Source organism: Thamnophis elegans, chromosome 1 (assembly GCF_009769535.1).
Source record: "Thamnophis elegans isolate rThaEle1 chromosome 1, rThaEle1.pri, whole genome shotgun sequence".
Lineage (NCBI taxonomy): Eukaryota > Metazoa > Chordata > Lepidosauria > Squamata > Colubridae > Thamnophis > Thamnophis elegans.
In genome coordinates, this window is record NC_045541.1 from 80,645,360 (window position 1) to 80,672,549 (window position 27,190).

At 36.2% G+C, this 27,190-nt stretch overlaps 1 protein-coding gene across 1 annotated transcript in view; it reads right to left on the minus strand.

Moving 5' to 3' along the window:
• Positions 1-762: 762 nt before the first annotated feature.
• TRPM5 (transient receptor potential cation channel subfamily M member 5) overlaps positions 763-27,190 on the minus strand; it is a 52,411-nt gene continuing 25,983 nt past the window's right edge. The window contains exons 15-26 of the mRNA XM_032212833.1: positions 22,137-22,282; positions 19,288-19,400; positions 14,533-14,625; positions 11,169-11,424; positions 10,060-10,178; positions 8,168-8,300; positions 7,164-7,338; positions 6,268-6,436; positions 4,248-4,426; positions 3,232-3,364; positions 2,096-2,168; positions 763-1,571 (exon numbers count right to left, since the gene is read on the minus strand). Of these exons, the coding sequence (XP_032068724.1) occupies positions 1,473-1,571; positions 2,096-2,168; positions 3,232-3,364; positions 4,248-4,426; positions 6,268-6,436; positions 7,164-7,338; positions 8,168-8,300; positions 10,060-10,178; positions 11,169-11,424; positions 14,533-14,625; positions 19,288-19,400; positions 22,137-22,282 (1,688 nt within the window). The 3' untranslated portion in view covers positions 763-1,472. The remainder of the gene's footprint in view (positions 1,572-2,095; positions 2,169-3,231; positions 3,365-4,247; positions 4,427-6,267; positions 6,437-7,163; positions 7,339-8,167; positions 8,301-10,059; positions 10,179-11,168; positions 11,425-14,532; positions 14,626-19,287; positions 19,401-22,136; positions 22,283-27,190) is intronic.

The following is a 27,190-nucleotide window of genomic DNA, read 5'->3' on the forward strand; positions in this document are numbered from 1 at the left end:
CCCTGTGCAGTTTTCTTGGCAAGATTTTAAGAAGTGATTTGTCTTTGCCTTCCCCTTAGGGCTGAGAGAGTGTGACTGGCCCAAGTCACCCAGCTGGCCTCATGCTCAAAGAGAGACTAAAACTCGCAGTCTCTGTAGCCTGGTGTCTAACCACTATACTTCCAAAGTTACTATTGTGGAAATGAGTACACAGAAGCAGACTTGCTGAAGCTAAGTAGGTCCTAAATTAGGCTGTACATTCCTAGACTATAGGAACAGGCAGAAAGAATAACCATGGGAAACCAGAGGATGAGATGTAACCAAGTCAACTATCAACTAAAACCTGAATCTGGGGCAGAACTGTAACCTGAGAAAGTATCTCAGACAAGCTGCTCCCTAGTCCACACAAAGGGAGGGAGGGAAGAAGCAATTCATACTTGCAAGGTTCTGTTACTACTGTAACACCTTATGAAAGTAATACCTGCATTCATGACTTTGGTTTCCCAGTCTAGCTTGAAGGGCTGACAGCTACCGTGTTTCCCCCAAAACAAGACAGAGTCTTATTTTCTTTTGACCCCCCCAAAATAAACACTTGGCCTTATTTTCGGAGAGGTCTTGTTATTTTTGAGGTGCAGAAAGCAGCGAGCATGGTCACCCTCACGGCTGCTGCTGTGTTGCAATATTTGTGGGGAGACCTTATTTTCAGGGAAGGGCTTATTTTAGCGCATGCGCTCAAAAGCCTGATTGGATTTATTATCTGGGGACGTCTTATTTTCAGGGAAACAGAGTACCTTCAGATAAACTAAAAATATTGAAATTGTTTCAGTCTGAAAATGTGTTTTTAAAGGGCACTCAATGTTCAGTATGTAGTAAAATGAGTTTGGCTAAAGTGCCTGGCATTGAGAGGTCACTTTGTCTCCTATGTACCAGGCCAACATTTTCCTCATATTTTCACATTGGAGGTTAAGCTGGAATGCTATGAACGACCTAGCCAGTCAAAAACAGTGGCAAGATGTTAAATTCTTAACCATTATATCAGTGGTTCCCAAACTTGGCAACTTTAAGACTTTAAGAATTCTGGGAGTTGAAGTCCACAAGTCTTAAAGTTGCCAAGTTTGGGAACCACTGCATTATATCATTGTGTCTTTCTTTATAATCTAACGATTAAGAAAATAAGGTTTAAACATTCCTAAAGCCTATGGCTTGTTAATCATAGTTAATTGAATAAAGCATTATTTTATTGGCACAATTTGTTAAGCATTAATTAAAATGTCTGGATTCACAAAACCCAGCCCAAGCCAAAAAAAAAAAACCTTCATTATGACTGAATGCAATGTATGAAATCATAGCCATTATACTTAGCACAATTACAGATGCTTCTGCAGCAATTCTGGTGTGTATTATGCATTAGACTGTTTTTAATGGATTTTAGGTTTTTTTTTTAAAACTCTGTTTTGCATTCCCCCCCACTCTACCCAATTTTTATTAGCACATTACTCACATGTGTTGTTTGAAGTTGGCCCGCTGAAAAATAAACTGTTTTTCACTAAAGTATCTGCCATTGAAGAAAGCATAATTGTGCAATAGCTAATCTGCATAATAAAAACAAATTATTTGGATACCATTACTATTCAATAACATACTACAATTATAATACTAATTATAGCAAAGTTCTGTGAAATCAAAACTGATGGCATAGTGGTTTTGTTTTGTGATACAGTCCTAGAATCAGAATGTGATTGTAGACCAAACTTTGAAACCCTCTACCCATTTACTTAAGTAGTTTTACTTCTGGGTAGGCTTACTTCTAGGTAATTGCATATACAGTAGTTTCTTCTTAGTTCTTTTGTCCAATTGAGACCCTTGAATCTATGAATTGTTTATTAGGTTTAGAATCCAAAGTGTCCTTTGAATGTAACATATTTTGAAAGTAATTTATTATTGAAGTATCCTTCTGGAGAAGGCCATAGACTATTGTTTATCCATCTCACCTAAGCATGCCCCAAACAAACAAAAAATGATTGATGCATGAAATCCTATCATGATTTCTGAATGTTGGAAATATATGTATAAACAAATAAAAAATTGTGCAACTGAAGCATAAAGAAATTCTTACTTGTGATTCCAAAGATTTAAGCTGTTTCTCTTGCTCTTTTAGACCACTAAAATTCTTTAAAAGGCTGTCCACCCTGTTTTAAAATAAACCAAGAATAATAGATAGAGTCAGAAAAACATGGTCATAGAGAAGATCCTGAAGAACTCAGTAGAGCATCTATCCAAGACATATTTAGAATAGTTTCTACTGCAAATAATTTCTGTGAATTAACAATTATCCATCTAGGAAATGAACAGTAAGATTGAATCCATCCACCTACTATAGCAACTCATATCTTCTAGTTTGGATTTTGAGTGATTGCTACCTGCTACTCAAATTCCATGTACATAGATTCTACATGGAGGTATCTGTTGACATTTCTGTGTAATCCTGTTCTAGTTGGAATTCAGTTGGTGAACCTATAAGAACCACTGGATGTCTGAACTGGGTTCTAAACATCAGACTCTGCTGTTCATCTCTACATTTAGAATAAAGGTAAAGGTTTCCCTCGCACATATGTGCTAGTCGTTCCCGACTCTAGAGGTGGTGCTCCTCCCTGCTTCTAAGCCGAAGAGCCAGCGCTGTCTGAAGACTTCTCCATGGTCATGTGGCCAGCATAATTAAATGCTCACAGAACGTTGTTACCTTCCCACCAAAGCTGGTCCCTATTTTTCTACTTCATTTTTACCTGCTTTAGAACTGCTAGGCTGGCAGAAGCTGGGACAGGTAATGGAAGCTCACTCTGTTACACGGCACTAGGGGTTCGAACCGCCAAATATTTAGACAAAATCTTATCACAAAAAATGACTTCTATTAATGCCATTCCTGACATTTTCATTGCGAGGGCCATATAACGTGTGCATTTTTTAATGCTGGCGTTTCTCTCATCACCTATAGAAGGATCTGTTTGTACAGTGGACATTTGCAGTAGGTTGCCTTGAAGAACAATGATGTTGGATTATGTTGCATGTCGGAGGTAGGATATAAAGCTTCAAAAAGGGAAAGGGAAATGGAAACAGGAAAAGAATAAGAGAACGAAAATGAAGTAAATAAAGCCACCCATTATAAAATGTTTGCTGCTGACCTGATTATAAACATATAAACATGATCCTTGCTTTTTAATTACATCAAACTGCACTTTACTTGCTGATCCTTACTTGTCTGACATCTTCTTCAGTTTTTCCTCATTGCTTTCTTTTTTCTTTGTTTCCAAATTTGCCAGGTAATTTTCTTTTTGGAGCATCTCCCAGGTTATTAATTTTTGATCCAGTTCTTCTGGAATGTCTCTTTCTGAAGGAAGGGAGAATTAGATTGGGGTGAGGAAAAGGAAACAGTTGCCGAAGGAAGGGGCAGAAGTGTCACACACGCACGAGCGTAGTAGTAAAAAAATGGAAACCCACCACTGGTCTATGTCCAATGGCTGACTCATTGCTGTATCTTGAAAGAAGCCCACTAACCCAGTTCCCAAAAGCACAAGACACCACTCCTGCACCCCCAGCATAGGAAATGTTTCCCCATACAAATTTTCATCTCTATCCTGGAGGGTTTATGGGCAACATTAATTTCCATTCTGAATACTTCCTCAGAGGCCTCATGTTGACAAATGTCTTATTTTGATTTAAAATGTAGCAGTCTATTTTTAATTTACTTCTAATAGAATTTGAAAATCTCTTGGAGGGGGATGCCCCATAGTCGTCTGCATGTGTAACTTTGGATCTTACAGATATTCATCATTTGTTCTCTGTGCTACAGCAGTAATAGTTTCTACTGATATATATATTTTTAAGAAAGTGTGAGTTTTTATTTTTAATTAAAAATTAATGTTTAATGCCATTTTGCTTTTAACATTAATTTGTTTTTATATAATTACAGATAATACCATTTTAATGCAGACTTCTGCAAAATGTAAATGTAAAATGATCCAGATGTAAATGTAAAATGGATTACAAACCATTTGGAGGGCACCATACTGAGAAAGGTTATTCATCCTCTACATCATTTCAATTTTAAAAAATAATAATCCACAGCTAATTATATAGAAATGAACTTTACTATTGCCTAGACTGATAATCCAGTTTATGATTATACATTAATATATGTATTGTATGTATGTGTATGCGTATGTATAGATGTAATCCTCAGCTTGTTCTTAACCATTCTCCCCATAGCTTACCCAGGTGTTCTTTTTTGTGTTCGGTCTTCTTAAGGGCCCATCTAAGAAATAGTTTAATGTGGTCAATAATGATAAAAGGAGGAGCAAATGCAGGACGACCATGGTATTCAACAATCAAGTTGTATCGCTGAAATTTCCAGAAGATGTCTGCATTTCCTTGAACAACCTGAAAAGTGTAACTTAAAAAGAAGAAAGGTGGTATCAACAGATCTTATTCGCTAAAGAGAAGACTGTTTTCAAATGTGTAAAGTTCTTGATGTTTTTTCTAATTGAGGAAACAGACTGCCAGCTTTTTTTGGTGTGATTAACACTGATAGTAAACAAGCTTGGATTCTGCTGAGGTAAAATGAATTTCACAATTCCTTTTGTATGAAACATCATAATTGTTTCAAGTGATTTGGAGAGGCAGTTCTAGGCCTCGAGTTTGATCTGCAATAATACATTAATTAATGCAATTAATACATTGAACATGGTAAAATATTCCTGTGAATCTTCAAGCATTGGTGTACTTGATGCATAGAACAAATTAGACTAAACCTGAAACAATATCACCATTTTGCTAAATTTTCTTTCAATACTCTCTGCAAGCTGTCTGTTTCATCAGCTTGTTTTGTATTTCAATTGTCATTTAGGAGATACACAAGCATTTAATACCTACATCTGATATATTTATTTGCTAACTGAGAATGTTGCTGTTTCCACGGACTATAGAATATTTTAGGCTGTAATTGTTTTAGTGTTGTTATGTCCCTTGGTTTAAAATAGGCAAAGTTTTTGTTTCCGTTCTTATTTTTGTTCTGTGTCCCAAAGGTACATCACCCAAAACTGGAAGGAACATGAGCTATTTAGGACTTCCAGATCAGGAAGAGATAATATGATCACATGAATAGGTCACATCAGTAGTCCTGCCTATTTAAAGAAGGTTATCCAATTATATTGCCTTATATCTCCATATATCTCTGGGCTAGTTGAGAGCATAGTAAATATTTTCAGTGGGTTTTAAAAGGTCCCAAGATGTCAAATATGTTTCATAAAAAATATTATGAAGATAAATGTTTAGAACTCCATATAAACTATAAAAAGTTCTCCCTTATTAATTGCCAGAGAAAATAAAGTTAAATACGGTAGATTATTTCCAGAGATAGGACTATTTATTTAAATATCTGCACAAATTACCTATTGCACAACATGTGCAACTTTATTAAGAATTTAAACTTTGCAAAAGTAACATATTTAAACATATTAATAATATACTGAATAATATTACTGTAAGTCTTCATTTTAAATAGATTGAGAACCTTCCTGATTCTATCAGCAATTCTTTTTGTGACAAATCTGGAACAACCAAATTCCATAAAAATGGGTGCTAAGCAGACCAGTCCTTGACTTTCAATCGTTTAGTTAGTGACCACTTAAAGTTACAATAGCATTGAAAAAAGTGATACACTTATGACCATAGCACAGTCACATGTTCAAAATCTGGGCACTTGGCAACCAGCATATATTCAGGATGGTTGCAATGTCCCGGTGTCATGTGATGACCATTTATGACCTTCCCAATCAGCTGACAAGCAAAGTCAATGTGGGAAGCTGGATTCACTTAACAGCCATGTAATTTGCTTAAAAACCTGCATTGATTCTCTTAATAACCATTGCAAAAAAGATCGCAAGATTGGGAATGACTCACTTAACCACTGCCTTGCTTAACTATGGAAATCTTGGTTCCAACCATGGTTGTAAGTCAAGAACAAGTATGCAATATGTCAGTCTAACACAGTTATCAAGAAGTCAATCACATTACACTTACTCAACAGGATTTATTTCAGAATACATAGCTGTACTCTCAGTATGTTTATTTTGCTATTGCTTTTCTTTGCAAAACCTTTTGTGGATTCCATCTATTACACACACACACACACACACGATAAGTCCCGGAGCGATGGCATGCATATTATTCTATCTGCAGCTAGCAGATAGAAGGTTTCTTATATTTTCTTATAGACCCTCATTTTATACTTACCTGAACATGGCAATTAAGAGATTCATAAGCAGCACATTTGTAACCAGTAGGAAAATGACTAAGAGTATTATAACCACCCAATTAGCGTAGGCACTGGGACACGAGAAGTCACTCGCCGTCTGGTTCCTCTGTTGACCCAATGTGCAGTTTTCAGAATCCATGAGAGATACTGTTGTAGTGAAGTTTTAAAAAAGAGAATTGGAAGGGAGGGAGGGAGGGAGGGAGGGAGGGAGGGAGGAAGGAAGGAAGGAAGGAAGGAAGGAAGGAAGGAAGGAAGGAAGGAAAGAAAGATGGTTGAAACTGTTAGAGGTTCAGAATGATTTGCTAAAACAAGTTTCTACTACATTGAATCAGGTGAACTGATGCAGTTGACACTCAGCAGTAGCATCTATAAGGGACAGGCCTAGGAAACAGAGCCTCCAAGTAGAACATAATTTAACAGGGAAACAAGAAGACATAGCAAAAGAGGACAACTGGACTTTGCCATTTCTGTCAGAACTTCTGAAGGCCAAAGGACTTGGAAGAATCTGTCATAAACTTCATTGATATCACTGAATCTGACTTAAACCTAATATTTGCCTCATGCTGCTTCCTTTGTCAATTCTATCTTATGCAAAGGATGGCTTTACCCATGTACAACTAAATGTTTCTAGCTGATATGATTCAGTGATAGGACTTAAAGTTCTGTGCAAATCAGCACACTTAGTTAAGTTTTGACTTGCTCTAGTCTATGATTTTTATTATGGTGGATTATGCCATTCATCAGGGTGAATACAATAAAAGCGTTAGAGTACAGATGACTTCAGATACAGTGCAATAAGAATGCTGTGGACTGATTTATTATCATCCACCAATACCCCTTGGTAGAAAATTTAATTAAAGTACATTAAACTCACAATCTATTTTATCCAATGGAATTTGTCCAAATATTTGAAGGTAAGGACGATAAAGGACCCTCCTGAAAATCCACTCAGCACGACTGTCATTGGGATGAAGCAAAGCTTGGGTGGCTACACCATATGCAATAAGCCACACACTCAGGAAAAAGAGAAAGAAAAAAACATCCTTCATCTGTAAAAATAAATAAACAAATGCAAAATTAAAATCTGAAACTTTTCCCCAACGTTTTGCACCCTCCAGATGTGTTATAGTCCCACGACATCTGGAAAAGTCAAGTTGGGGGCTACTGAATTAGAAACATTCAAAGAGAATCACAATGGATTTCTTTTCTTTGTCACCATGTATTCTAAAAAAATCCTCTTTCATGCTGAATTAGGTCAAATTGAGCGTACACACACACACACACACACACACACACGTTGTAAAGAAAGGTTTCCTTCCTGCAGCTTTTGCAGGCGAAATCTCTTCTGCTATAGCCATGGTTTCCCCTTTCTTTTAACTTCTAGTACTTCCAACCTACGAGAAGTCCCTTCAAAAATATTGCATTTAGAAGAAAAATAATATAAGCATTTCCTAAGGGAAGAATTTCTTTTTATTTCTTCAACATTATGTTATACTGACTTTCTCCTCATAACAGTGTCCAAGATAGCTAATTAAGATTCAAATAGTTTTTAAAGTTGAGATAAAAAGTAAAAGGAAGCAACCAAGAAAATAAAAATAAAAAAGATTTGCAGGTTTCTAAACACTAAGGGGAATACATGGTGGGGAAAAGCCTTTTGTGTGTGCTGAGCAATTGGCACACTGACAGCAAGGAAATCTTCAACAGTGTCTGGTAGATGTCTTAGTAAATCAATACCTTAATAAAGGCATATACGTTGGTGGATGTAATGATACTTAGACATTTGAAATTAATAGCATAATTTCCCTTGAGCCTGCTGGATTGAAACCAGGTCCACTCCACCCCTTTTATTTTCATTTCTCTCTGCAATGCTGCACTTACCATTCTTTCCACTATGATAATCTTTGGGCCCAGTTGTTTATGAATGGCAAAAATATGAATCAGTCTCAAAGTGAACACCATAAAATCAATTGCGAGTACTGTTCGACCATCGTGAAAAGTTGACTTAAACATTCTGGAGGGTGAAGAAACATTCGTGCATTGATATTTAATTTATGCCTTCCCTTTCTATAAGAGGATGAAGGCAGTTATCATGAAAAAGATGCAAAAATAAAATAAAATAGGAACACAATAAGAAGGCATAATTAAAACACAAACACATAACTATTACCGTATATACTCGAGTATAGGCCGACCCGAATATAAGCCGAGGCACCTAATTTTACCACAAAAAACTGGAAAAGTTATTGACTCGAGTATAAGCCTAGGGTGGGAATTGCAGCAGCTACCGGTAAATTTCAAAAATAAAAATAGATACCAATAATGTTTTTGAATATTTATTTCAAAGAAAAACAGTAAACTAGCGGTGTATTCAATGAAATACTTCACTCACCTCATGATGCTGATGTCCCGCTGTGATGATGATGTCCTGTGCAGCCGCGGGAGCGATGTCCCGCCTCCTATGACACACGGCACAGTGATTCCTATCATTGGATCACTGTACCAGAGGAGGTGGGACATCGCTATGTGGCTGCTTGCCATAACAAGGAGGAGGTGGGACATCGTTGCAGAGCGGCAGGAGGGGGAGGAAGGGGAATCGTAAGACAGCCCTGCATTACATTAGAACGTGAGGAGGGGGGATGGTGCGGTGCGCGCTGCGCGGCAAACTGACACAGAGGGAGGGGAAACTCACAGGGACACTGGGCCATTCACAAGTGTCACCCAGCGGCATGGCCCCGCCCCTTTTTCTCCTCCATTTCGGGCAAATTTTTCACTGACTCGAGTATAAGCCGAGGCGGCTTTTTTCAGCCCAAAAAGTGGGCTGAAAAACTAGGCTTATACTCGAGTATATACAGTAATATCAGTCTAACAGCTCAAACTACATTCTTTTCTAAATACACATGTAAATTTATGTTTCCAAAAGTCTATGGGCCATAGCTTGCGCATAATTCTCTCTCCATATTCCCAAGGAATACTCTCTGAAATTAGGGTAATCCTCTCTTCAGCTATTCTGATCCAAGATCATGACAAATCACTAGTTGTCCAAAAAGCAATTAGCAACCAGTGCTGGTATTTCAGTCATGGTAAGATTTTTATTTTGCACTATTTAGATATTTATTTATTCCATTTACATGGCAGCTCATTTTGCACAACAGTGACTCTGGCTGGATTAAAAACTCAAATAAATAGAGTTAATTAATAACAAACAGCTTTGTTGCCCCTGGAAAAGAGTTGTGGCAACTATACCAATAAGAGTAGCAGTCATCTATCCTATTGAATCCTGTTGAATTATTGCTCTGTTGTTTACAGATTGCACATATTGAAATTTTCCAGATATCCTCTGATTCTTACAAGGACTGAATAGTTACTCCTTATTCCCTCCCCCCAAAATGTCATTTCTGATTCTGAACTAGTGATCTTTTCATAATTTCCACTTAAGGAGATTCTCAGTCATGCAGGTTCATGGTTGTCCTGAAGGTGCTTTTTCAAGAGGCAACTGGACTTTCTGGTTTTTCTTTGAAGACATTTCTTCTTCAGAGCGGAAGAAGTTTCTTGGATGAGAAGCAAAACACCTTCAAAGAAAAACCAAAAAATCCAGTTTCCTCTTGAAAAAGCACCTTTGGGTCCACTTATGGTAGTTATCTCCCATGCTTGACTACATAGTGCCTTTCAGGATTTTTTTTTTCAGCACAGTATCATCTCTTCTTTAGCTACCTGTAATATAATGTAATACTTTTTTAAAAGGGGGGGGAGAAATATATGAATCCACATACCTGCAAGTGATTCCAATGATAAACAAAGAAATAGCCAACATATCACACTTATTCCAATTATCTTCTACATAGAGCTTGAATTTTTTTATTAGATTCATATCTTCATCAGTAAAGAAACTCTGCAAGTTAATAGCTGTTATGTTAATGCTTTCATTTCTTCATCAATAGTTTCAACATTTCAAAATTGAGTATGAAATATATGACAATTGCAAATAAGGATCATTTTTTTCCTAGGCTTGAATAATTAAAAGGTCTTTCATTCCTGAGCATCCTACTGCTTGGAAAATTATTTTAATGGGCTTGGATGATCCAACCGACATAGCTATGTTGTTTATTCCCACCTTTACTTAGCATCCCAAGATCTATGGAATCTGAAAATTAATTCATTTATTCTGAACTATAACATTTTATCAGGCTTCGTGATTATAGGAGACTGTGACTTTTGTGGAAAAGTGGGATCCTACCTCTTTAATACTCTTGCATTCTGACAAAGTCTTCATACTCTAGTTTGACACATCATGGAAATACTTGTGAGTCTATATTTGTAGTAACAAACCCAGGAGCAATTCATCACTGAAGCTATCAGATTCCCGCAGTTGCGATGGAATAACTGCTGGATTTAAAACTCAGCATGGACTAAGCTAGGCATTTGCATGGGATTATACATGCTGATGTGTTTGCAGCAATGACCTAAATCCCATTCAGTTTTTCCTGTGCCAAAATTTAATGAATGCAATCAATATTGACTGTAGCTCAAGGCTTTTTGCATAGCTGTACCTGAAAAAAATACAGATATATACAGTTTCTCTTAAAAGGGGAGGAAGTGGAAAGGATATGAAATTGTTGAAGTAATGCAGTAATTTATTCTTATCAACCACTTTCAGATTTCTACTTCCTGAAGCCATTAATAATCTAGAAGGACCCATTCTTTCCTCTTGGCTGTATAAATCTTTCAGCACAGAAGCTCCAGGCTGGATCAGGATGCTACTGTCTATAGTAAAATGCTAGCATTTCTCCCCCTTGCGTTTCCTGCCATGTTCTGGTTTAGAGAGGTCCAGTGACCTGATAAATTTAGCAACATGGCAGACAGCACAGAGCAAATCACCAACCTGTCTGATTTCTTCCAAGACTAGTGTAAAGACCCAGAAGTAGAGTATGTTCTCCTCGATAGAGGGACCTTTAGGTGGAGGTTTAAAATCCACTAAGAGGACGTAGGCAAATAGAAAGAGAAAAGCAAAATACATAACAACATTCCCCATAAAGACTGTAACAGGAGCGGTCCAGAATTTCTTCCAGCGTGTAAACATAAATGTTGCATAGGCAATATTTCCAGAGGCAGGTTCTGCTTCTAGTCTGGCATCAGCCCTGCAAAAGTGAAAGAACAGTCCTCTAGCAATGCATTTCTAGACATGAATCTGCCAAGGGTTCAGACTGACTTTAGAGAGATGTTGATCATTCTCATTTTTCCCAAATTCTGCTTAAAAATTAAGCAACTTCATCCAATTATGTTTCCTCCCCAATTCAATTGTAACTGCTATATTTAAATAGATTTATTCTCCACCTTATCAAAATACAAGGATATTTCATGAATCTTTTTAGTAATGACAACCAATGAAATCTTCACTTCACTGATATGTCTTTGATTGCTCTTACTGATTCCAGTGGTAAGTTGATCAATAGATACCCAATCATTTTTTCCCTGAGATTTAGATCATATTGACACGAGTTCATAATGTTTCAGGGTCCATCTAATACCAAACAGCATCAAAAGAATTGATGAGTGAAAATCGCAATGCAAATCAAATTTACATACCTATGAATAGTGGTGGCATCACATTCTCTCTAAAGTGACCCTTAATGAATTGAAAAGAGGTTTACATCTAAACAGCATTTCTAATCTGAATTTGTGATCATTTATAAACAAGCATAGCTAGTTTATGATAACAAACATCTGAATATGTGAATAGATGTAATGATGTTTGAAATATTTGAAATGATCTTGGGAGGTGGAGAAAGGTGAAGAAAATTGCTCCATAGATCGGATAAGAGGGAGAAGAGCTGCATAATGGGTAGAGAAAGAAGCTCAGAATGCATCCTTCCTAAGCTATCACACTACAAAAAGAGACCAGAGGTGATTTGTACTTTCAGACTTGCAAAATTTTGTTAATGTAGACTTACAATGAATTAGAATTAGCTCAACTGGTTGCGTTTTCTGTCCATCTACCTACTGTAGGAAGGCTGTCAATAACTCATTTAATGAAAACTTAGGGAGAGGGGCACAATAGCATTTAACTCTGGAAATCAATTTAAAATACTCCAGAATAATGCTCCCTGAATGCAACATAGCTTACTTCTGAGTTGATAGGCACAGGGCAGAGATTGTGAAAGAGAGTCTCATCTGTTTGACTTTATTGACATTGGTACTCTGATGCCAGAGCATCCAGGGTTGTAGAAGGGAGTTATAGAAGCCTCTGTAGGTTGAATGAAGTTCCAAATAATACCAACAATGGAAAGTCAATGGACTTTGAAATGAATAGAGCTAGCTGACATAGCAGAATTGACTGCCTTGCTTAGAGACAATACTTCGACTAAATTTCTTGTGACTTGGAGACCACTGTTTTCTTCTTATCTTACAAGATAAGGAAATAACTTTTCACTTTGGAATTTGAAGACTAGTGAAATAGTATAGTTTTTCAAACATACAGTTATTCATATTTGATAATTTATTATGTGTTAAACTAAAATTAAGAGAGCATGAATATTGGTTTTTCAGAATGTTAATTAGTGTTTTATGGTATTTTATATATGTTTATATATTTGTTTGATGTATTATTTTTCTATCTTGTCCTCTTTTTAACTTTTCCTCTTATTTCCATTTGGCTTTCCCTTTTATGTTAGTCTAAATTTTAATTATGTTTTTTTTTTAAGATTAAAATTATACTCTGATTCATGGAATGCTCTCCAATGGACAAGCAACTTTAATGATAGCATATTTTGATTAAGACACCTTGTTATGAGGCTTCTGGTGAATTTCATCTGATATAACATCTCTTTTGGTTATTTTATATTTATATTGCTGTTTTGTAACAGCAATGGTAATGGATGGTAATGAACACTAGGAGCTGATTCTAAGGAGTAGGACATGTATAGAAAGAAAACTTTCGAATGAAGCTCAATGGAACTGACTCCTACTACAGTTCTTAAATTTCCCCTGGCACTTTTATTAAACATTAAATGTAGCCATTATAAAAATAGCAATTCCTTTGAGCTTTGGGTGAGCAAGTCTGCAGTGAGGTTATATATACATTTGATATGAGTGCTCATCCCAACCATTCCCATAGCAACAAACTAATATTAAAAAAAACGCAGTAATAATTTCACTGCAGGAAGATCAGAAGCAAAGGTGGTCGGGGTGGATATTGTATTAAAATTCATCATTAAAGAAACAGTGGAGGAAGCAGAATTCAAGCTGCCTAGTGACTAATAATGCTTGGGGGTTTTTTTCAGCATATTTTTAAAAGAACCACAAACCATCTTTTTGTACGTAATGGAACCAAGCTTCCCAACATAGTGGATTTACAGTAGATCTTGCTATTTATGTTTAATATTTAAATAACATAGCAAGAATTTATTTTAGCCTAAGTGACAATTATTTGGCATCCTAACTAGGGACTGAACTCAAACCATTTCATACATTACATATTTTTTTTGTCTCTACATATTCCATTCATTTCAGTAGAGCTTTGGGGCTTTATTTCATAAAGCAATGAAAGAGTTCTTGGGTTTGCATGTTCACTGTGAATTGGAGGTATAAAGATAATTATTCCGAATGATCAAGTGTCTATAGCCATAATTTTGCTATTGTTCTTTTTGGAGGAAAGCATTAATAGGACTGCTTCATTAAAAAAAAAAAATCTAGATCTCCGCAAATAGATTTCTGCTAAATGGCATTCAGTCAGAACTGAAGAAGATTCTTGGATGAGAAGTGAATCATCTTCAAGCAAAACAAAGAAACTCCTATTGTCTTTTGAAAAAGCATAGTTTTGGGTCAGCTATGACCAGGATGACTGAGAGTCTCCATAGACAAAAAGGCATACAGTTCTAACTTCTAAGACATAATGATAGAAAGTCCTACTGCCCCATGAAACATTTCAATATATGCGAAAGGAGAAGCCACACAGCCGTGACTTGTGGAAGGGTACCAACATGCTGCATTTTTCTCGCATTCTGCAGCATTTGTGCAGGTGGATTTTCATATTCATAAAAATAACTGTTAAACATGGCCGTTAAAAATAACAAATTGAGGGATTCAAATGTTTAGTAAAGTACAGCTTTGATATTGTAAAGAAAAGCACACCCTTCATCAATTTTAGATCACATTCTATATTTAACATGGTTGGATGGTCATAGCAATTACAGTTAATAAATGCATCTCTTAAAAAAATATTTCTAGAGCCATGTGTGTAACCTTACTCCGTTTTTGTGTAGAACAGCAAAGTCCTTTCTTTATCAAGGCTGTCAAGATCTTTGAATGATTCTGAGTCCTCCACTGACACTGACTCCTCACTGCAAAGAAATAGATTTAATGCTTAATGCTACTGAAAACAAATTTGTTTTTTCACAGTTGAAATGACAATACAATTTTCATTTTTGAGATTGCTACAGTAACAGATGCTCTTTGCACATTTTTGAGCCATGCTTTAAAAAAAATGCACACAAGAGTAATTATATTACAAAACATTACAAAAATGTATGAATTTTATCTTATTAAATTTTATCTCAGCATAAAATTAAAACCAAATTTACCTCAGCATAAAATTAAAACCAAATTTACCTCAGCATAAATGACAAATCCAAATTAAAATTAGAAGAATCATCCTTCTGAGATTTTTTTTATATGCAATTTAAATAAATCATAGATCATATTGCATCTGAATAACCTGGTGGAAAATATACACGTGGAGCTGGCAGTTATGGTACCACTTTTGCCAAGGAATTTAAGGATGGTGGGGAGAGCAGTTGTGAGGCTCTGGAAGTACAATTTAGGTTGTTAGGTATGGAAGCGCAAAGCAAGTATCTTAAGACAGGTTTTTTTTCCTTAAAGCAGTGGCATTAGCAAGGGCAAAAATGGCAAAATGCCAGACAGCAGGACAAAGAAACAAGGCTGGGATGGTAACACCACTTCTGCCATCTTGCCTATTTGGATGCCACTATCAGCACCCCTATGGATGCTCCCCTCTTGAGGTATATCTTTTCTATGCACAGGGTTAGTTAGCCCAAGAGAAGCTAAAAGTTCTCAAGATGTGAACAAAATGATACCCTGAGAAAATGAACCTGAGCCTCACAAGATGCAGGGAGATTTTTTTGGGACACACAGGTTTCTATACATGGGACACACATTCTTTCTGAGACAAGTTCAAATCAGTCTGCTGATACATCGCTTCAAATAGAATATATAAAAAGCTGTCTATCGGTGGTGCCTTTAGAAACAAAAGGGAAATGAATAGACATGTCCTCTGGTGCCCGTGGCATCTCTGAACTCTGAAGTCCAGCTACAAATTTGTCAGTACAGATTTGTAATAATGTTTCAAGTAAAAAAAAAAAATGAAGTATTAAGTGGCCACCCTGGAGCTCAAAAGGCATTACAGCAAGAGCAACACTGGAAGCAGCTCTCCATTTAAAGAAAAAGAAACAAAGGAAGACAGAAATAGCTTTGAGGTCCTAACAGAGGTGAAAGCTCTAGTTATTTAGGGAAAGAAGAAGAAACAACAAATTGAGCAAGAAAACCAAAGGTAAAATCTTGAAAGGCAGAGGGGATGCAGTTGTGGAATAGACACACACCCATATACACATAGACAACAAAATGTATTTGTTTTTCCTCTGTCGGAAACTGTAGCAAAATGGCAAAAATACTTCTCTATCATCAAGCTTTTAGCTATTGTTGTAATAGTATTTTATTCAAATTGATTTCTATTTTTCATTGCATTAATTTTATGAATGGTAAACTGCTTTGATTGCTCCTACAAATCAGGAAGACAGGGCATACATTCAACAATTGCATAAATACATCACAGCTGCACCCTGCAGGAAGAGAAGAGAAGAACCACTGTAGTTGACCTTTATACTACAAAGAGCAGAAATCGTTAGCCAGATCGGTGCATGAAATATTCTGGATGCTAGAAGCACAGATCAGAGTAACTTACCAAGTCCATTCCTACTTATCTTTGCAAATGATAATGCCAAAAGCAGCTAATACCATATTATCAATTAGAAATAGAAAAGCAGCATTTTCTGCTGCCTGATAGTTTGAATGCTCCTCTCTTCAATTCTACGGCCTACTTTGACTGCTCTGATTATATTCTAGCAAATGTTCTCGAACAAAACTTGGTGTAAGTTTTATTTAATTTGAACAAGATTAATATTCTTATATTCTTGATGCAAACTCTTTAAGAAGTAAGCCTACTTCAACTACTTCTGTCCCTGTTACATTTAGCCTTTCTAATTACTTCAAAATTTCCAGAAAGAAACCCATGGATTCTAATAATTCACTTGCAACTCTTCATTTGTTGCAAATTGTTGCAGAATCAAACATTAAGAATATTTTAGATTTTATGCTCCTTTCCTGAGCATAAACAGTCCACGCAATGCACTCTTAACATCTTTTTCAGTATTATAGCTGTAATGTTAGTAAATAGGGAATCATATTCAGGACTAGATGTCACAAGTTTTTTTTTCCATTTGCAAACTTTCATTCTTCTTACTATTTCCTAGTTTTTGTTTATCTTAGCTCTTCCAGTACATTTGCTACCCTTTTTCGTTCTAGGAACAACCTTCTACATCAACTTAATAGTCAGCTCTACTTGCTGAATGATAGGTAGCACTTCTGACTGCTTTCCTACCAATAAGTTCTCTACAACAGTAAGCCTTCTTTTAGATTTTTTTTAATTTTAATTCTCTATCTAATCTTTAAATCTCTTTCTGCACTGGGTCAAATAATTTTTGCTCAATAGCCAAAAATTTTATACAGAGACAAGAAAAGGATTGTTCAGTGAGAGAAATTACGAATACAGTCATTATTAGAGAGCATTCTTGAGGCTGGTTCTTTCATGAAAGCAAACTGGGTTTGATTTAAGAAAAAAACATTATGATAGGAAAGTCTAAGTTGCACAGATCTATCAGAACCGGTAGCATCTTCTCCATGATGGAAATAAAGTAAATTAAGTGAGAGCCTAAACTGCATGCCTCAGAAGAGAAAGAGACAACTAATCTGAGAGAGGATGGAAGTGATGAAAGTTTAAAGCTTGTTACATAGATAAATGCAAAATTGTAAGTTTTCTGGAAAAGAGAAGCAGATAAAAGCATGAAGTGACGCTACTAATTATCTTGACATGTATTGCTCCTAGTGGCCTTTAGGCTTACATACTCAGAAAAGTGATTCATGGAAACTTGATCCCTTGATTTTATCACTTCTGTAGCATAATAATTTCAAAATTGGCACATGGAAAAAGCAGAACTCAGACAGAATCCAACTTAGAATCACTTGGAACTGAAAGAAAGTGTACTTCTATGTCTATATTTATGCGCCATCCAAATGCAGAAGAGGGGAAATTGGCTGAAAAGACAGCTTAAAATACAATCACTAATTAAATATATTAAAAGGTCATTAGGGAGCATGTGTACCCCAGAGACATTTGCAAAGAAATGTCATGTATAAAAGTTAATAGGCTGCCCAAAATCACAATGAGTTGAGCAGCCTATAGGTTTGATTTATAGATTAATTTGTATCATAAAAAGCCAAATATGACAGTTGGAATGCTTAGTTTCAAAGGAGAATACAATACTGGCATAACGAAAGACCTTGTAAAATGCAACCACCTCTGAATATGGCTTTTATAATAGGGCTAAGGTGCAATGTCCTGGGAATAATATTGTTCAATGTAAACCTTGAAAGGACTTAACATTGTGCTGACTAGAATTCTGGAAATATGAACACTTGTTCATAGCATTATAATAGATAGCAATATGAAGAATCTCAAATGATTTAATAAAAGTGCATGATATTTTTCCCCTGATAAAAATAGTGAGAAGGGAATTTGAAGAGGAACATCACTTTGATTCCCTTTGCGCCAGGAACATAATTGCATGCTCCAGTCCCAGAGAAATAAGAAACTTGTCATTTGAACTATAACCACTTATCTTTGACCATTTGGTTCCTCCCTAGCAAAAAGTATAATACACAGCATAATACGCAGAAATTAAAACAAGAGCTTTCTGTCTGGTTGCCTCTGGAATGCTAGGAAGAAATTCACTACCCATTTCCATCTTTCATAAAGATCAAATAACCCGGATTCCTGCCAGTAAGGACATGACTCAGAGATAAAAGAGTTACTATATTTCCAAATGGGTAAAAAATAATGTTGTTTATTTCCAAGTAACCTGAATCTGGTATCCCTCACAGGTTTCTCCCACCCAGATCTTGATTCCCCAAGCTGTTTGCCTTCCAATGCCAATCAGATACAGTACCACTGGGCTGAATTCTTGCATTAGTTATTCACCTGAACAAAACGTTCTCATGATCTTTTGGAACTATTACTGCCCTGAAAGTTCTAACTTTTTTCACTGATGCCTTGGTCTTAATAAATCATCTTTAAAGGAAAAGCAGAAGTCAGGAAGAGAGGGCTAAAGATTGTGGGTGAAAAGAGAGTTTGCTTTCTCCGGTAACATGGTGTTTTTTTTTTTAAAAAAAATCTGGGTTGAGTATACTTTTTGAACTATATTCTAATTACAGATATAAAGATCAAAGTTGTCTCTATAAACATGTTTTAAATGGAGAAAGTAGAATATTTTATTTTCAGAATATAGAAGGAACATATTCTGTTGCCATTTCAGTATTTGCAGGTCACTGTTAAACCAGTGATATAGCTCTGATAAGAAACACAACCAGGAGCAACAGCTGTATCTTTATTGTATGGTTATGTTAACAATATTGCAAGTCTCTAGGAACCTCTCTTGTCTCACACTTTTACTCTCCTGAAAACTAAGGAGATCCTTTCTGAGACCCCTTTACCATCCTTCCTTCTTCAGGCTCAAATTTCATTTATCAGACCGTGGTCTAGGCTTTGGCACTTCCTCCTGTCTCTCAAGGCCATTCCAACACACCATTACAATCACTATGCTTGCATTCATTTTTTTTCTTCCTCTTGATGCAAAAGAATCTATGGTTCATACCTGAATGAAATCAAGTTAGTGTAAATCAGGAAAGGGCACCCAAATCCACAGATCAGATTCAAAATTGGGGTAGATGTTGACATGTCTCCCCACCAAATTTTTGTCAGAAATGCCTGAAATTTAGAGAAGATACATGTGAAAAATCAATGATATAATAATGCAATTAAAAAGCTAAGAAAGAAAGAAAAAAAAACACCAGAACATAGCCAATCATAGCAGTCAATACCAAAATTAGCAGGGATTACATCAGACAAACAATCAAGCAGAAAATAATACCCTGATTGAGAAATTACCAAGGAGGAAACAACACCATTTCAATAATGGCAGGGCATACTACTGTTTTCTTTCTTTTTTACAAAAACCACATTCACTAGCATGGATGATGCTACTTAGTTAGGTAATGAAATGTCTGCAAACAAGCAACCAATCTCAGAAAGTACCAAAGACATACAAATACATTTTACTTTGCCCAATAAAAATTATAATAAAAAAAACTTTAATGTGTATCATAATGCTTGGCTCTTTTCTTAAACTCAAGAGGCTAAAGTTATTCAATGTGAATGTGTTTTTCAACTTTTAACCTGTCTCTTCACCTGTTCCTCACCACAAGAGCTTCTGGAAATTCTGGAATGAGTGCAAATGGTTTTGAATGAAAACAAGGCATATATTTCATAGCCAGCTGTTTCCCCTAAAAACTAACTCATGAATCTAGTCAGTCCTGCATTATCTCTGTGAAGCTTTATAGTTGGGGGCTATCCTTTCTTTTTTTCAGCTTCTGAGGGTCTTTTTCATTTTTTTCTTTTATTTAAGAAAATGTATGGCTGTCTACTCACTCTCATTGATTCTGGGTGGCTTACAAAACATTTCTTATTTTTAGATATTCTTGTATATTTTATCAGTTATTCCTTTTAAAAAGGAAAAAAAATGAACTATTGTAACTTGCACCTTAATGCTAATTTTGGATGACACAATTGTGGAGGACACAATTGTGGAGGGAAAAAAGTACATAGATTCAGACATGACCTAAGGCTGCCTGTTTTTACTATACATCTGGCTGATTTGCTGAGTCACTTTAGGTAGATTTTTTTAAAGAAGTCACTGTGGTGAGATGGGTGGCTATATAAATTACTTTTAAAAATGAAATATCTAAAATAAAACAATGAAATAAAATAGTCCTTCTGTTGTTAGATTCTTGAAATGGCTTCTCTGTTGCTTTGTATCTATAGTTTTGTGATTTGTAAAATCTTCAGTATGTGGCATTTAAACATTTACTATATGTGTTTGTCAGCCCCGCCAGACCAAATTAGAAAATCAACTTCCCAAGAAGATCAAAACTCTACTGAGATAAGCCACCATAGAATCTTGCAATTCCAATTGTGCTTTCTTCCCTTCTCTTCTTTTACCCCAGCAAATTGGAGGAGGAGATGTTTGCCTGAGTTACTTCTGAATATTATCTTGCTTCCAGAACCTCAAGGATGTTTCAGCCTTCCTTATCCAAGGAATGGCTCTTACACATGTCCTCAAGAACATCTCCCTTAGTGTTAATGGTGTTTTAATTTCTTGCAGGCTACCTTACGATTCTTGACAACTCAGAATAATGCTCTTTTGTTTATTTATGGAACTTATTAACAAAGGACAATCTTCATTGTTAATGTAACGTCATTGTTAATATAACCGAGGAAGCAGTCAGTCATTGAATGAAGTTCTAGATCAGGGGTGTCATCCAGCAGGTCGGATGCATCATGTGAAGGCCACAGCCACTCCAGGTCCACAGAGGGAAAAATAATCACGAAATGTCATGTGATGACAATGTGATGCCATGAGTTTGACACCCGTGCTCTAGATATAAAATTAGCTCAGGTGCAGTAGCTACAGTTTTTCCACAATGCTGAATTACATTATATCTTACATTCCAATGTGAATATTTTCTCCTAGTGAGATTATCAATTATTGTTTTTATTCTTAGGTATTATAGGGTGGAAAGATTTTGTTCTTGCTTTAGGAAAACAGGGTGTCACAATGGTGTTGCTGTCATTTATGGGCTCGCTTCCTGCTGAGCATAATATATGATTTAATCCCAAAGTTCCTAAAAATGATCTGCAGGCCCATCTAATATCTGATTTCACTGTTCAGAGGAAGATATGTGAAAACATGAGAGTAGGTTGAAATGGCCATAATCTAAAAATAGAGGAGGCATGTGTAGAGAGAGGATGAAAGGAAAAGGTCCTTTCAGATGGTAGATATGAAAAAAAAATCAAGTTGTTAAGGATCAAAGGAAGAATGTCATCAGAAGATGGACAAAAGAAGTTGGGTGCTGAACCTCCTTCACCCTGACTCCCATTGATAGCTACCAGACTCGTGAATCATCAAAGCAAGGGCTTGGGGAGATAAAAGGGATCCTGAAGCCCATCCACTCTTTGAGTTGTTCTAAACCTGGCCTTGGTGGCTTCTATCCCTAACCTTGGATAGCCTAATTCAAAAGGAGGTAGATTAGTGGGGATGAGCAGTGAAAGAGAAAATGTACATTGTAACCAGTAAACATTTGAATTCATCAGGTCTCTGTATATTCCAGCAGATTTTACATGCCTTAATGCTCGATTGAAAGTGATTTGCCTGCATTTCTAATCAGTTTCCTGGCTATTGACCAGGTTTTATATTTCACCCTCTAACTGCATTTATTTGAAAAACCCAGGTAGAGGCAAGGGACGTTGTGAGGTTCCTGGGCCTCTGATCCATATGCACAAGTAAGTCCAATCTGGGTACAGATGTTAACAATGTTCTCTCCACTTTCTTCTTAATTGTGGATTATCCAACACCTTCAAGAAAGGGACACCTTGAAGGGTACTCACTTGGACCCCATCATGTGCAAAAAAGGACTTGGCATCTGCTTCTGTGGCCAAGTGGAGACAAGTCGTTTTGCTCCAATATCGATTCTTCCTCACCAGCAAAGCAAAAGCTCGCTCTTCACTGTCATGGTAGCATTCGCTGAACAATTCTGCCAAACCAAAAGTAAAGATGAAGATCAAATAAACAGAATGAGGAATGAGGACTGTGATTTTGAATCCAGCTACACATGTTTTAAGTAGAGATGTTGATTCAGACAAAATTACAGTCCATTTATGCCCTTTCATATACTCTCCTGGCACAGAAATCTTTCATTTCTACTATAAGTTCTACAGGTTCTAAAATACCAAGATACATTGCAAACCTCCTGTTCCTAATTATTTTAAGGCTTTCTCCCAAGAACACCCATGCTCAGATTACAGAATTATAAGTAAAAATGAAGCCCATGAAAAGTCGATCAGGGTAATCAAAGCACATTAGATTTATTTCCTCCTATTATCCCAATTAATATAAAGCAAGAAAAGTAAAACATAAATACACAGTGCATATATAAATATGTTCATAAATATCGTGTGTGTGTGTGTGTGTGTCTTTGTTTTACTGTATTACTGTATATGTTTTCCCTTTTTTTTCTTTACATTTATTGGGATAATAGGGCTGGGCAAATTAAATAATTGTGTTTCCCTTTGGAATAAAACTGCAAAACTGAAATACTGTTGTAAATACTGCATATAATTAATGGAGATCTTAATAGTCATCTAATCCAACCTCTATTTCTACTTCATTTAGACTAGTGGTCCCCAACCTTTCTGGCACCAGTTTTGCGGAAGACATTTTTTCCACTGGGGGGATGGTTTCACATGCAACCTAGATCCCACACATGCCAGATAAAGCTTTGCTCCACTTGCCCGCTGTTTATGCAGTCTGGTTCCCAACAGGCTGCAGACAGATATCCATCCAAAGCCCAGAGATTGGAGACCCCCTGATACCGACTATGCAGAAAGAGATGCTGTAGTTAAAAAATGAAGAAAACCATTCATAGAATTATTTTGGCCCATTTTCTCTATCCTTTTGAAAACACCAATGGCGCAGCTCAGTTTCACTGCAACATCTAGATTGGAATGGAACCAATTTTGGTCAACACTGGTGACTGTTGGAAACCAGCCGAAACTCCACAATTCCCCTTCTAGAATTCTTTCACTATCTGGAAGGTCCCATATGAATATCCCACTACAAGAAATAAAAGAAAGGTAATGGAATTTTTTCCATTTCATACTGGATTCGACACGCTTGTAAACATAGAAACTACTTGTAAAAAAGGGGGGTGGGGAGTCAATGATTTTTAAAATCCAAATTTCAGCTGCATCCTCCCTGGTCATTGCAAGAATTGTCTGTTTTTAAATATTACTTTCACACAATTCTTCTGGCTTATAAAGAAGGAAGTTCTCAAAATATTTGCATTCCAAACCTAGAATGAACAATAGGAGGAAACAGTGCTTATCTTAAAGAAGGTGGTTTTTTTACTTTCATTGAGGGGCAGAAAGATTGCAGAGGAAAGGACAGCAGCTAGTATAGAGGAAAGAGAAAGAAGTGTTTTTGTCTCTTATTTAGGAAAGTGGAAAGATCTTATTCAAGCCAAGATCCACAAAATACAAATGAACACATTGGAGGGTTTCACAAAAAAGGCATTAATGAAATAAATGAGTGTTGTGATGTGATGACATAAACTCTCTAATTCCACACAACTTTAAATGAAGTGTGTGGCAGGGTGGAATATCATCATTTTGATGTCTTCGTTGCTTAGGAAAGGATGCTTATGGTTGGAACTATTTTGACTTTGTGATATAATACTTATTATTCTGTTTTCATTTTCTGGATCTCCAACCACAGATAGAAACTCAAAGGAGCTTCAACTAAAGGTATACAATATAGGTAAAAGGTAAAGGTTTCCCTTGCACATATGTGCTAGTCGTTCCTGACCCTAGGGGGTGGTGCTCATCTCTGTTTCAAAGCCGAAGAGCCAGCACTGTCTGAAGATATCTCCGTGGTCATGTCGCCAGCATGACTGAACACCAAAGGCACACAGAATGCTGTTACCTTCCCACCAAAGGTGGTCCCTATTTTTCTACTTTCATTTTTTACATGCTTTCGAACTGCTAAGTTGGCAGAAGCTGGGACAAGTAATGGAAGCTCACTCCATTACGTGGCACTAGGGATTCGAATCACCGAAGTGCTGACCTTTCTGATCAACAAGCTCAGTGTCTTAGCCACTGAGCCACCGCATCCCTAATATACTCTCTTCCAAATTCTATGTCTCACCAGCTTATTTTTAGAAAGTTATTTTCTAGTTAAATAAATGTGGCTTCAATAAATAGAGGTAGTCATCAACTTACAAGAGTTCATTTAGTGACCATTCAAAGTTACAATGGCACTGAGGAGGCGGGGCTGATGTCGCAATGATATGGCATGTGATCTTGGAGCTCCAGGATTGCCATCGATATCTCTGTCACTGGATGGTCCTTTTGGACCTAAACCGTCCCGCAGAGATGGTGATAGAGAAGGGCACATCCTGTCGATCCCGGGGACATCGCAAAGTCGCTGGTAGATTCAGGAGAAGCCCTTTTTTCTGGCGACAAAGAAGTGTCCATTGAAGCTGCTGAAAGCTGGGACAGCTCCAGAAATTGAAGATAAGCAGGAGAGAAAGTGTGCTGAATTGGTGAGACAATTTATTACTCTTAGATGAGAGAACACCCCAAAGATTAAAAGTAAAGTTACAATTGAAGACAGAAGAGGTCAAGCGGCAAGATTAAGCCAGAGTCAAATTTTGTGTGTTATTTTTCTTTAATCCTTTTACTGCTGGAATTTCTACGAACACATATTTTTTAAATTGGACTGATTTTATCTTTCTCTTTTTCTTTTTAAGATTTTTATTCTTTTTCTCTTTTCTTGTTAATTTTTTTCTTTATTGGAAAACAAAGAATATAAAAAGAGAAGTGAAAATAGAGGGAAATAACACTGCCCCTTAGAGGCTTGGAGGCTTGGACATATTGTTTTTCTTCTCTACGTTTGAGCACTTGATAATTTTGTGCAAAGTAAGAGATATTGTTACATTTCAAGGACTTTGAGTTTGTTTACTGAAAATGATAGTGGGAAGAGCATGGATGTTTATACAGGTGCTTCTCTGCATACTATCAGAGTGAAAAGCTTGGAGTGGAAAAAAAATTGCACGGATAGGTTTGGAAAAGAGTCTTGGATTTTAAAGTGGCAGTGTGTACTATTGGAAGGAAGAGATTAATATAGATGATGTTGCAACAGGGAAAAGAAGAGGAAAGAAGTGACATTGCAGATGATTTTGCAAAAAATTCAAAAAATACAAGGAAGAACAAAGAACATTGAAAAGAGATGGGAGATTATTGAACAAAGAACAGATAAAATAGATGAAATGATGATGACATATGAGGATAGATCTCAAAAAAATGAAGGAGATGAACAAAGAGATAAGAAAATTGGAGATATTGATAGCAGAATGAGTGCTGTTGGAAAAGATAAGAGTGGAATATTGGATTGGGAGATTGATAGACTTGAACTTTACCTCAGATTCCAGAAGATAGAAGAAGAAAAGGGAGAAAACCTGGCAGAAGTAATGATAGAAATTCTGGCAGAAGCATGGGTGATAACTAAAGAGAAGAGGATGGAAGGAGCGGATAAGGGGCTTCGAGCCTTCACAAGATACACAGTGAAATACAAGTTGTCTAGAGATGTCCATACAAGATTTATTAAAAAAGCAATTAGAGTACAAATACCACAAATGTCAAGAAATAAAAGATTGTACCACTATTGGATGGACACAGGATGATGTAATGAAATGTTATAATAAAAAATTAATTTGAATTTATTTAAAGTTAGAATACTTTGTATAAAATGAAGTAATAATAGTTATAGCCAAATAAATTATTAATAATGATAATACTGTATACATATATATTGATAATATGAGATTTTATATAAACTGGAAGTGAGGACTATGGAGAGGATGCACAAAAGTTTGGTAACCAAAGATAAACAAATTTATAAAATATGGAATTTATCTTAACAATGGTTAGATAAAGAATTTTATAAGGATGTACTATTATTGGATGGATGTTGGATGATGTAATGAAATGTCATAATATAAATTTACTTTTAATGTAGAATATCTCACATAAAATTGAGTAATGATAATTTTAGTCAAATAAATGTATAATAATGATAATAATTGTTTACATATATCAGTTTGATAATATGAGATTTTATATAAAATGTAAGTGATGACTATAGTGAGGACCTACAAAAAGTTTTGTAATTCATCAACACACTGTACAGAGCTGGAAGATGTTTTTATGTTTTATGTGTGTCTGTATTTATTTAAAAATTAAAAAAATGTTTACAAAAAAAAGTTACAACGGCACTGAAAAAAAAGACAATTTTTTGCACACAATTGTTGTAGTATCCTCATGGTCCTGTGATGAAAATTCATCCGCTTGGTAACTGACTCATATTTACTATGGTTGTAGTATCCCAGGGTCATGTGATTACCTTTTGTGACTTTCTGATAAGCAAAGTCAACTGGGAAACTCAGATTTAGTTAACAACCATGTTAACCACTGCGCCACCTAAGAGCCAAGGTGGCGCAGTGGTTAAATGCAGCACTGCAGGCTACTGCTAGATCAGCAGGTCAGCGGTTCAAATCTCACCGGCTCAGGGTTGACTCAGCCTTCCATCCTTCCGAGGTGGGTAAAATGAGGACCCAGATTGTTGGGGGCAATATGCTGACTCTCTGTAAACCGCTTAGAGAGGCCTGAAAGGCCTATGAAGCGGTATATAAGTCTACTGCTATTGTTATTAAAAAAAAAAACCATGTTGCTAACGTAAACAATTGCAGTGATTCACTTAACAGCTATGGCAAGAAAGGGTAAAATTCACTTAACAAATGTCTCGCTTAACAACAGAAATTCTGGGCTTAGTTGCAGTCATAAGTTGAAGACTACCTGTGTTCTTTTCTTTAAAAAAAACTGATTGG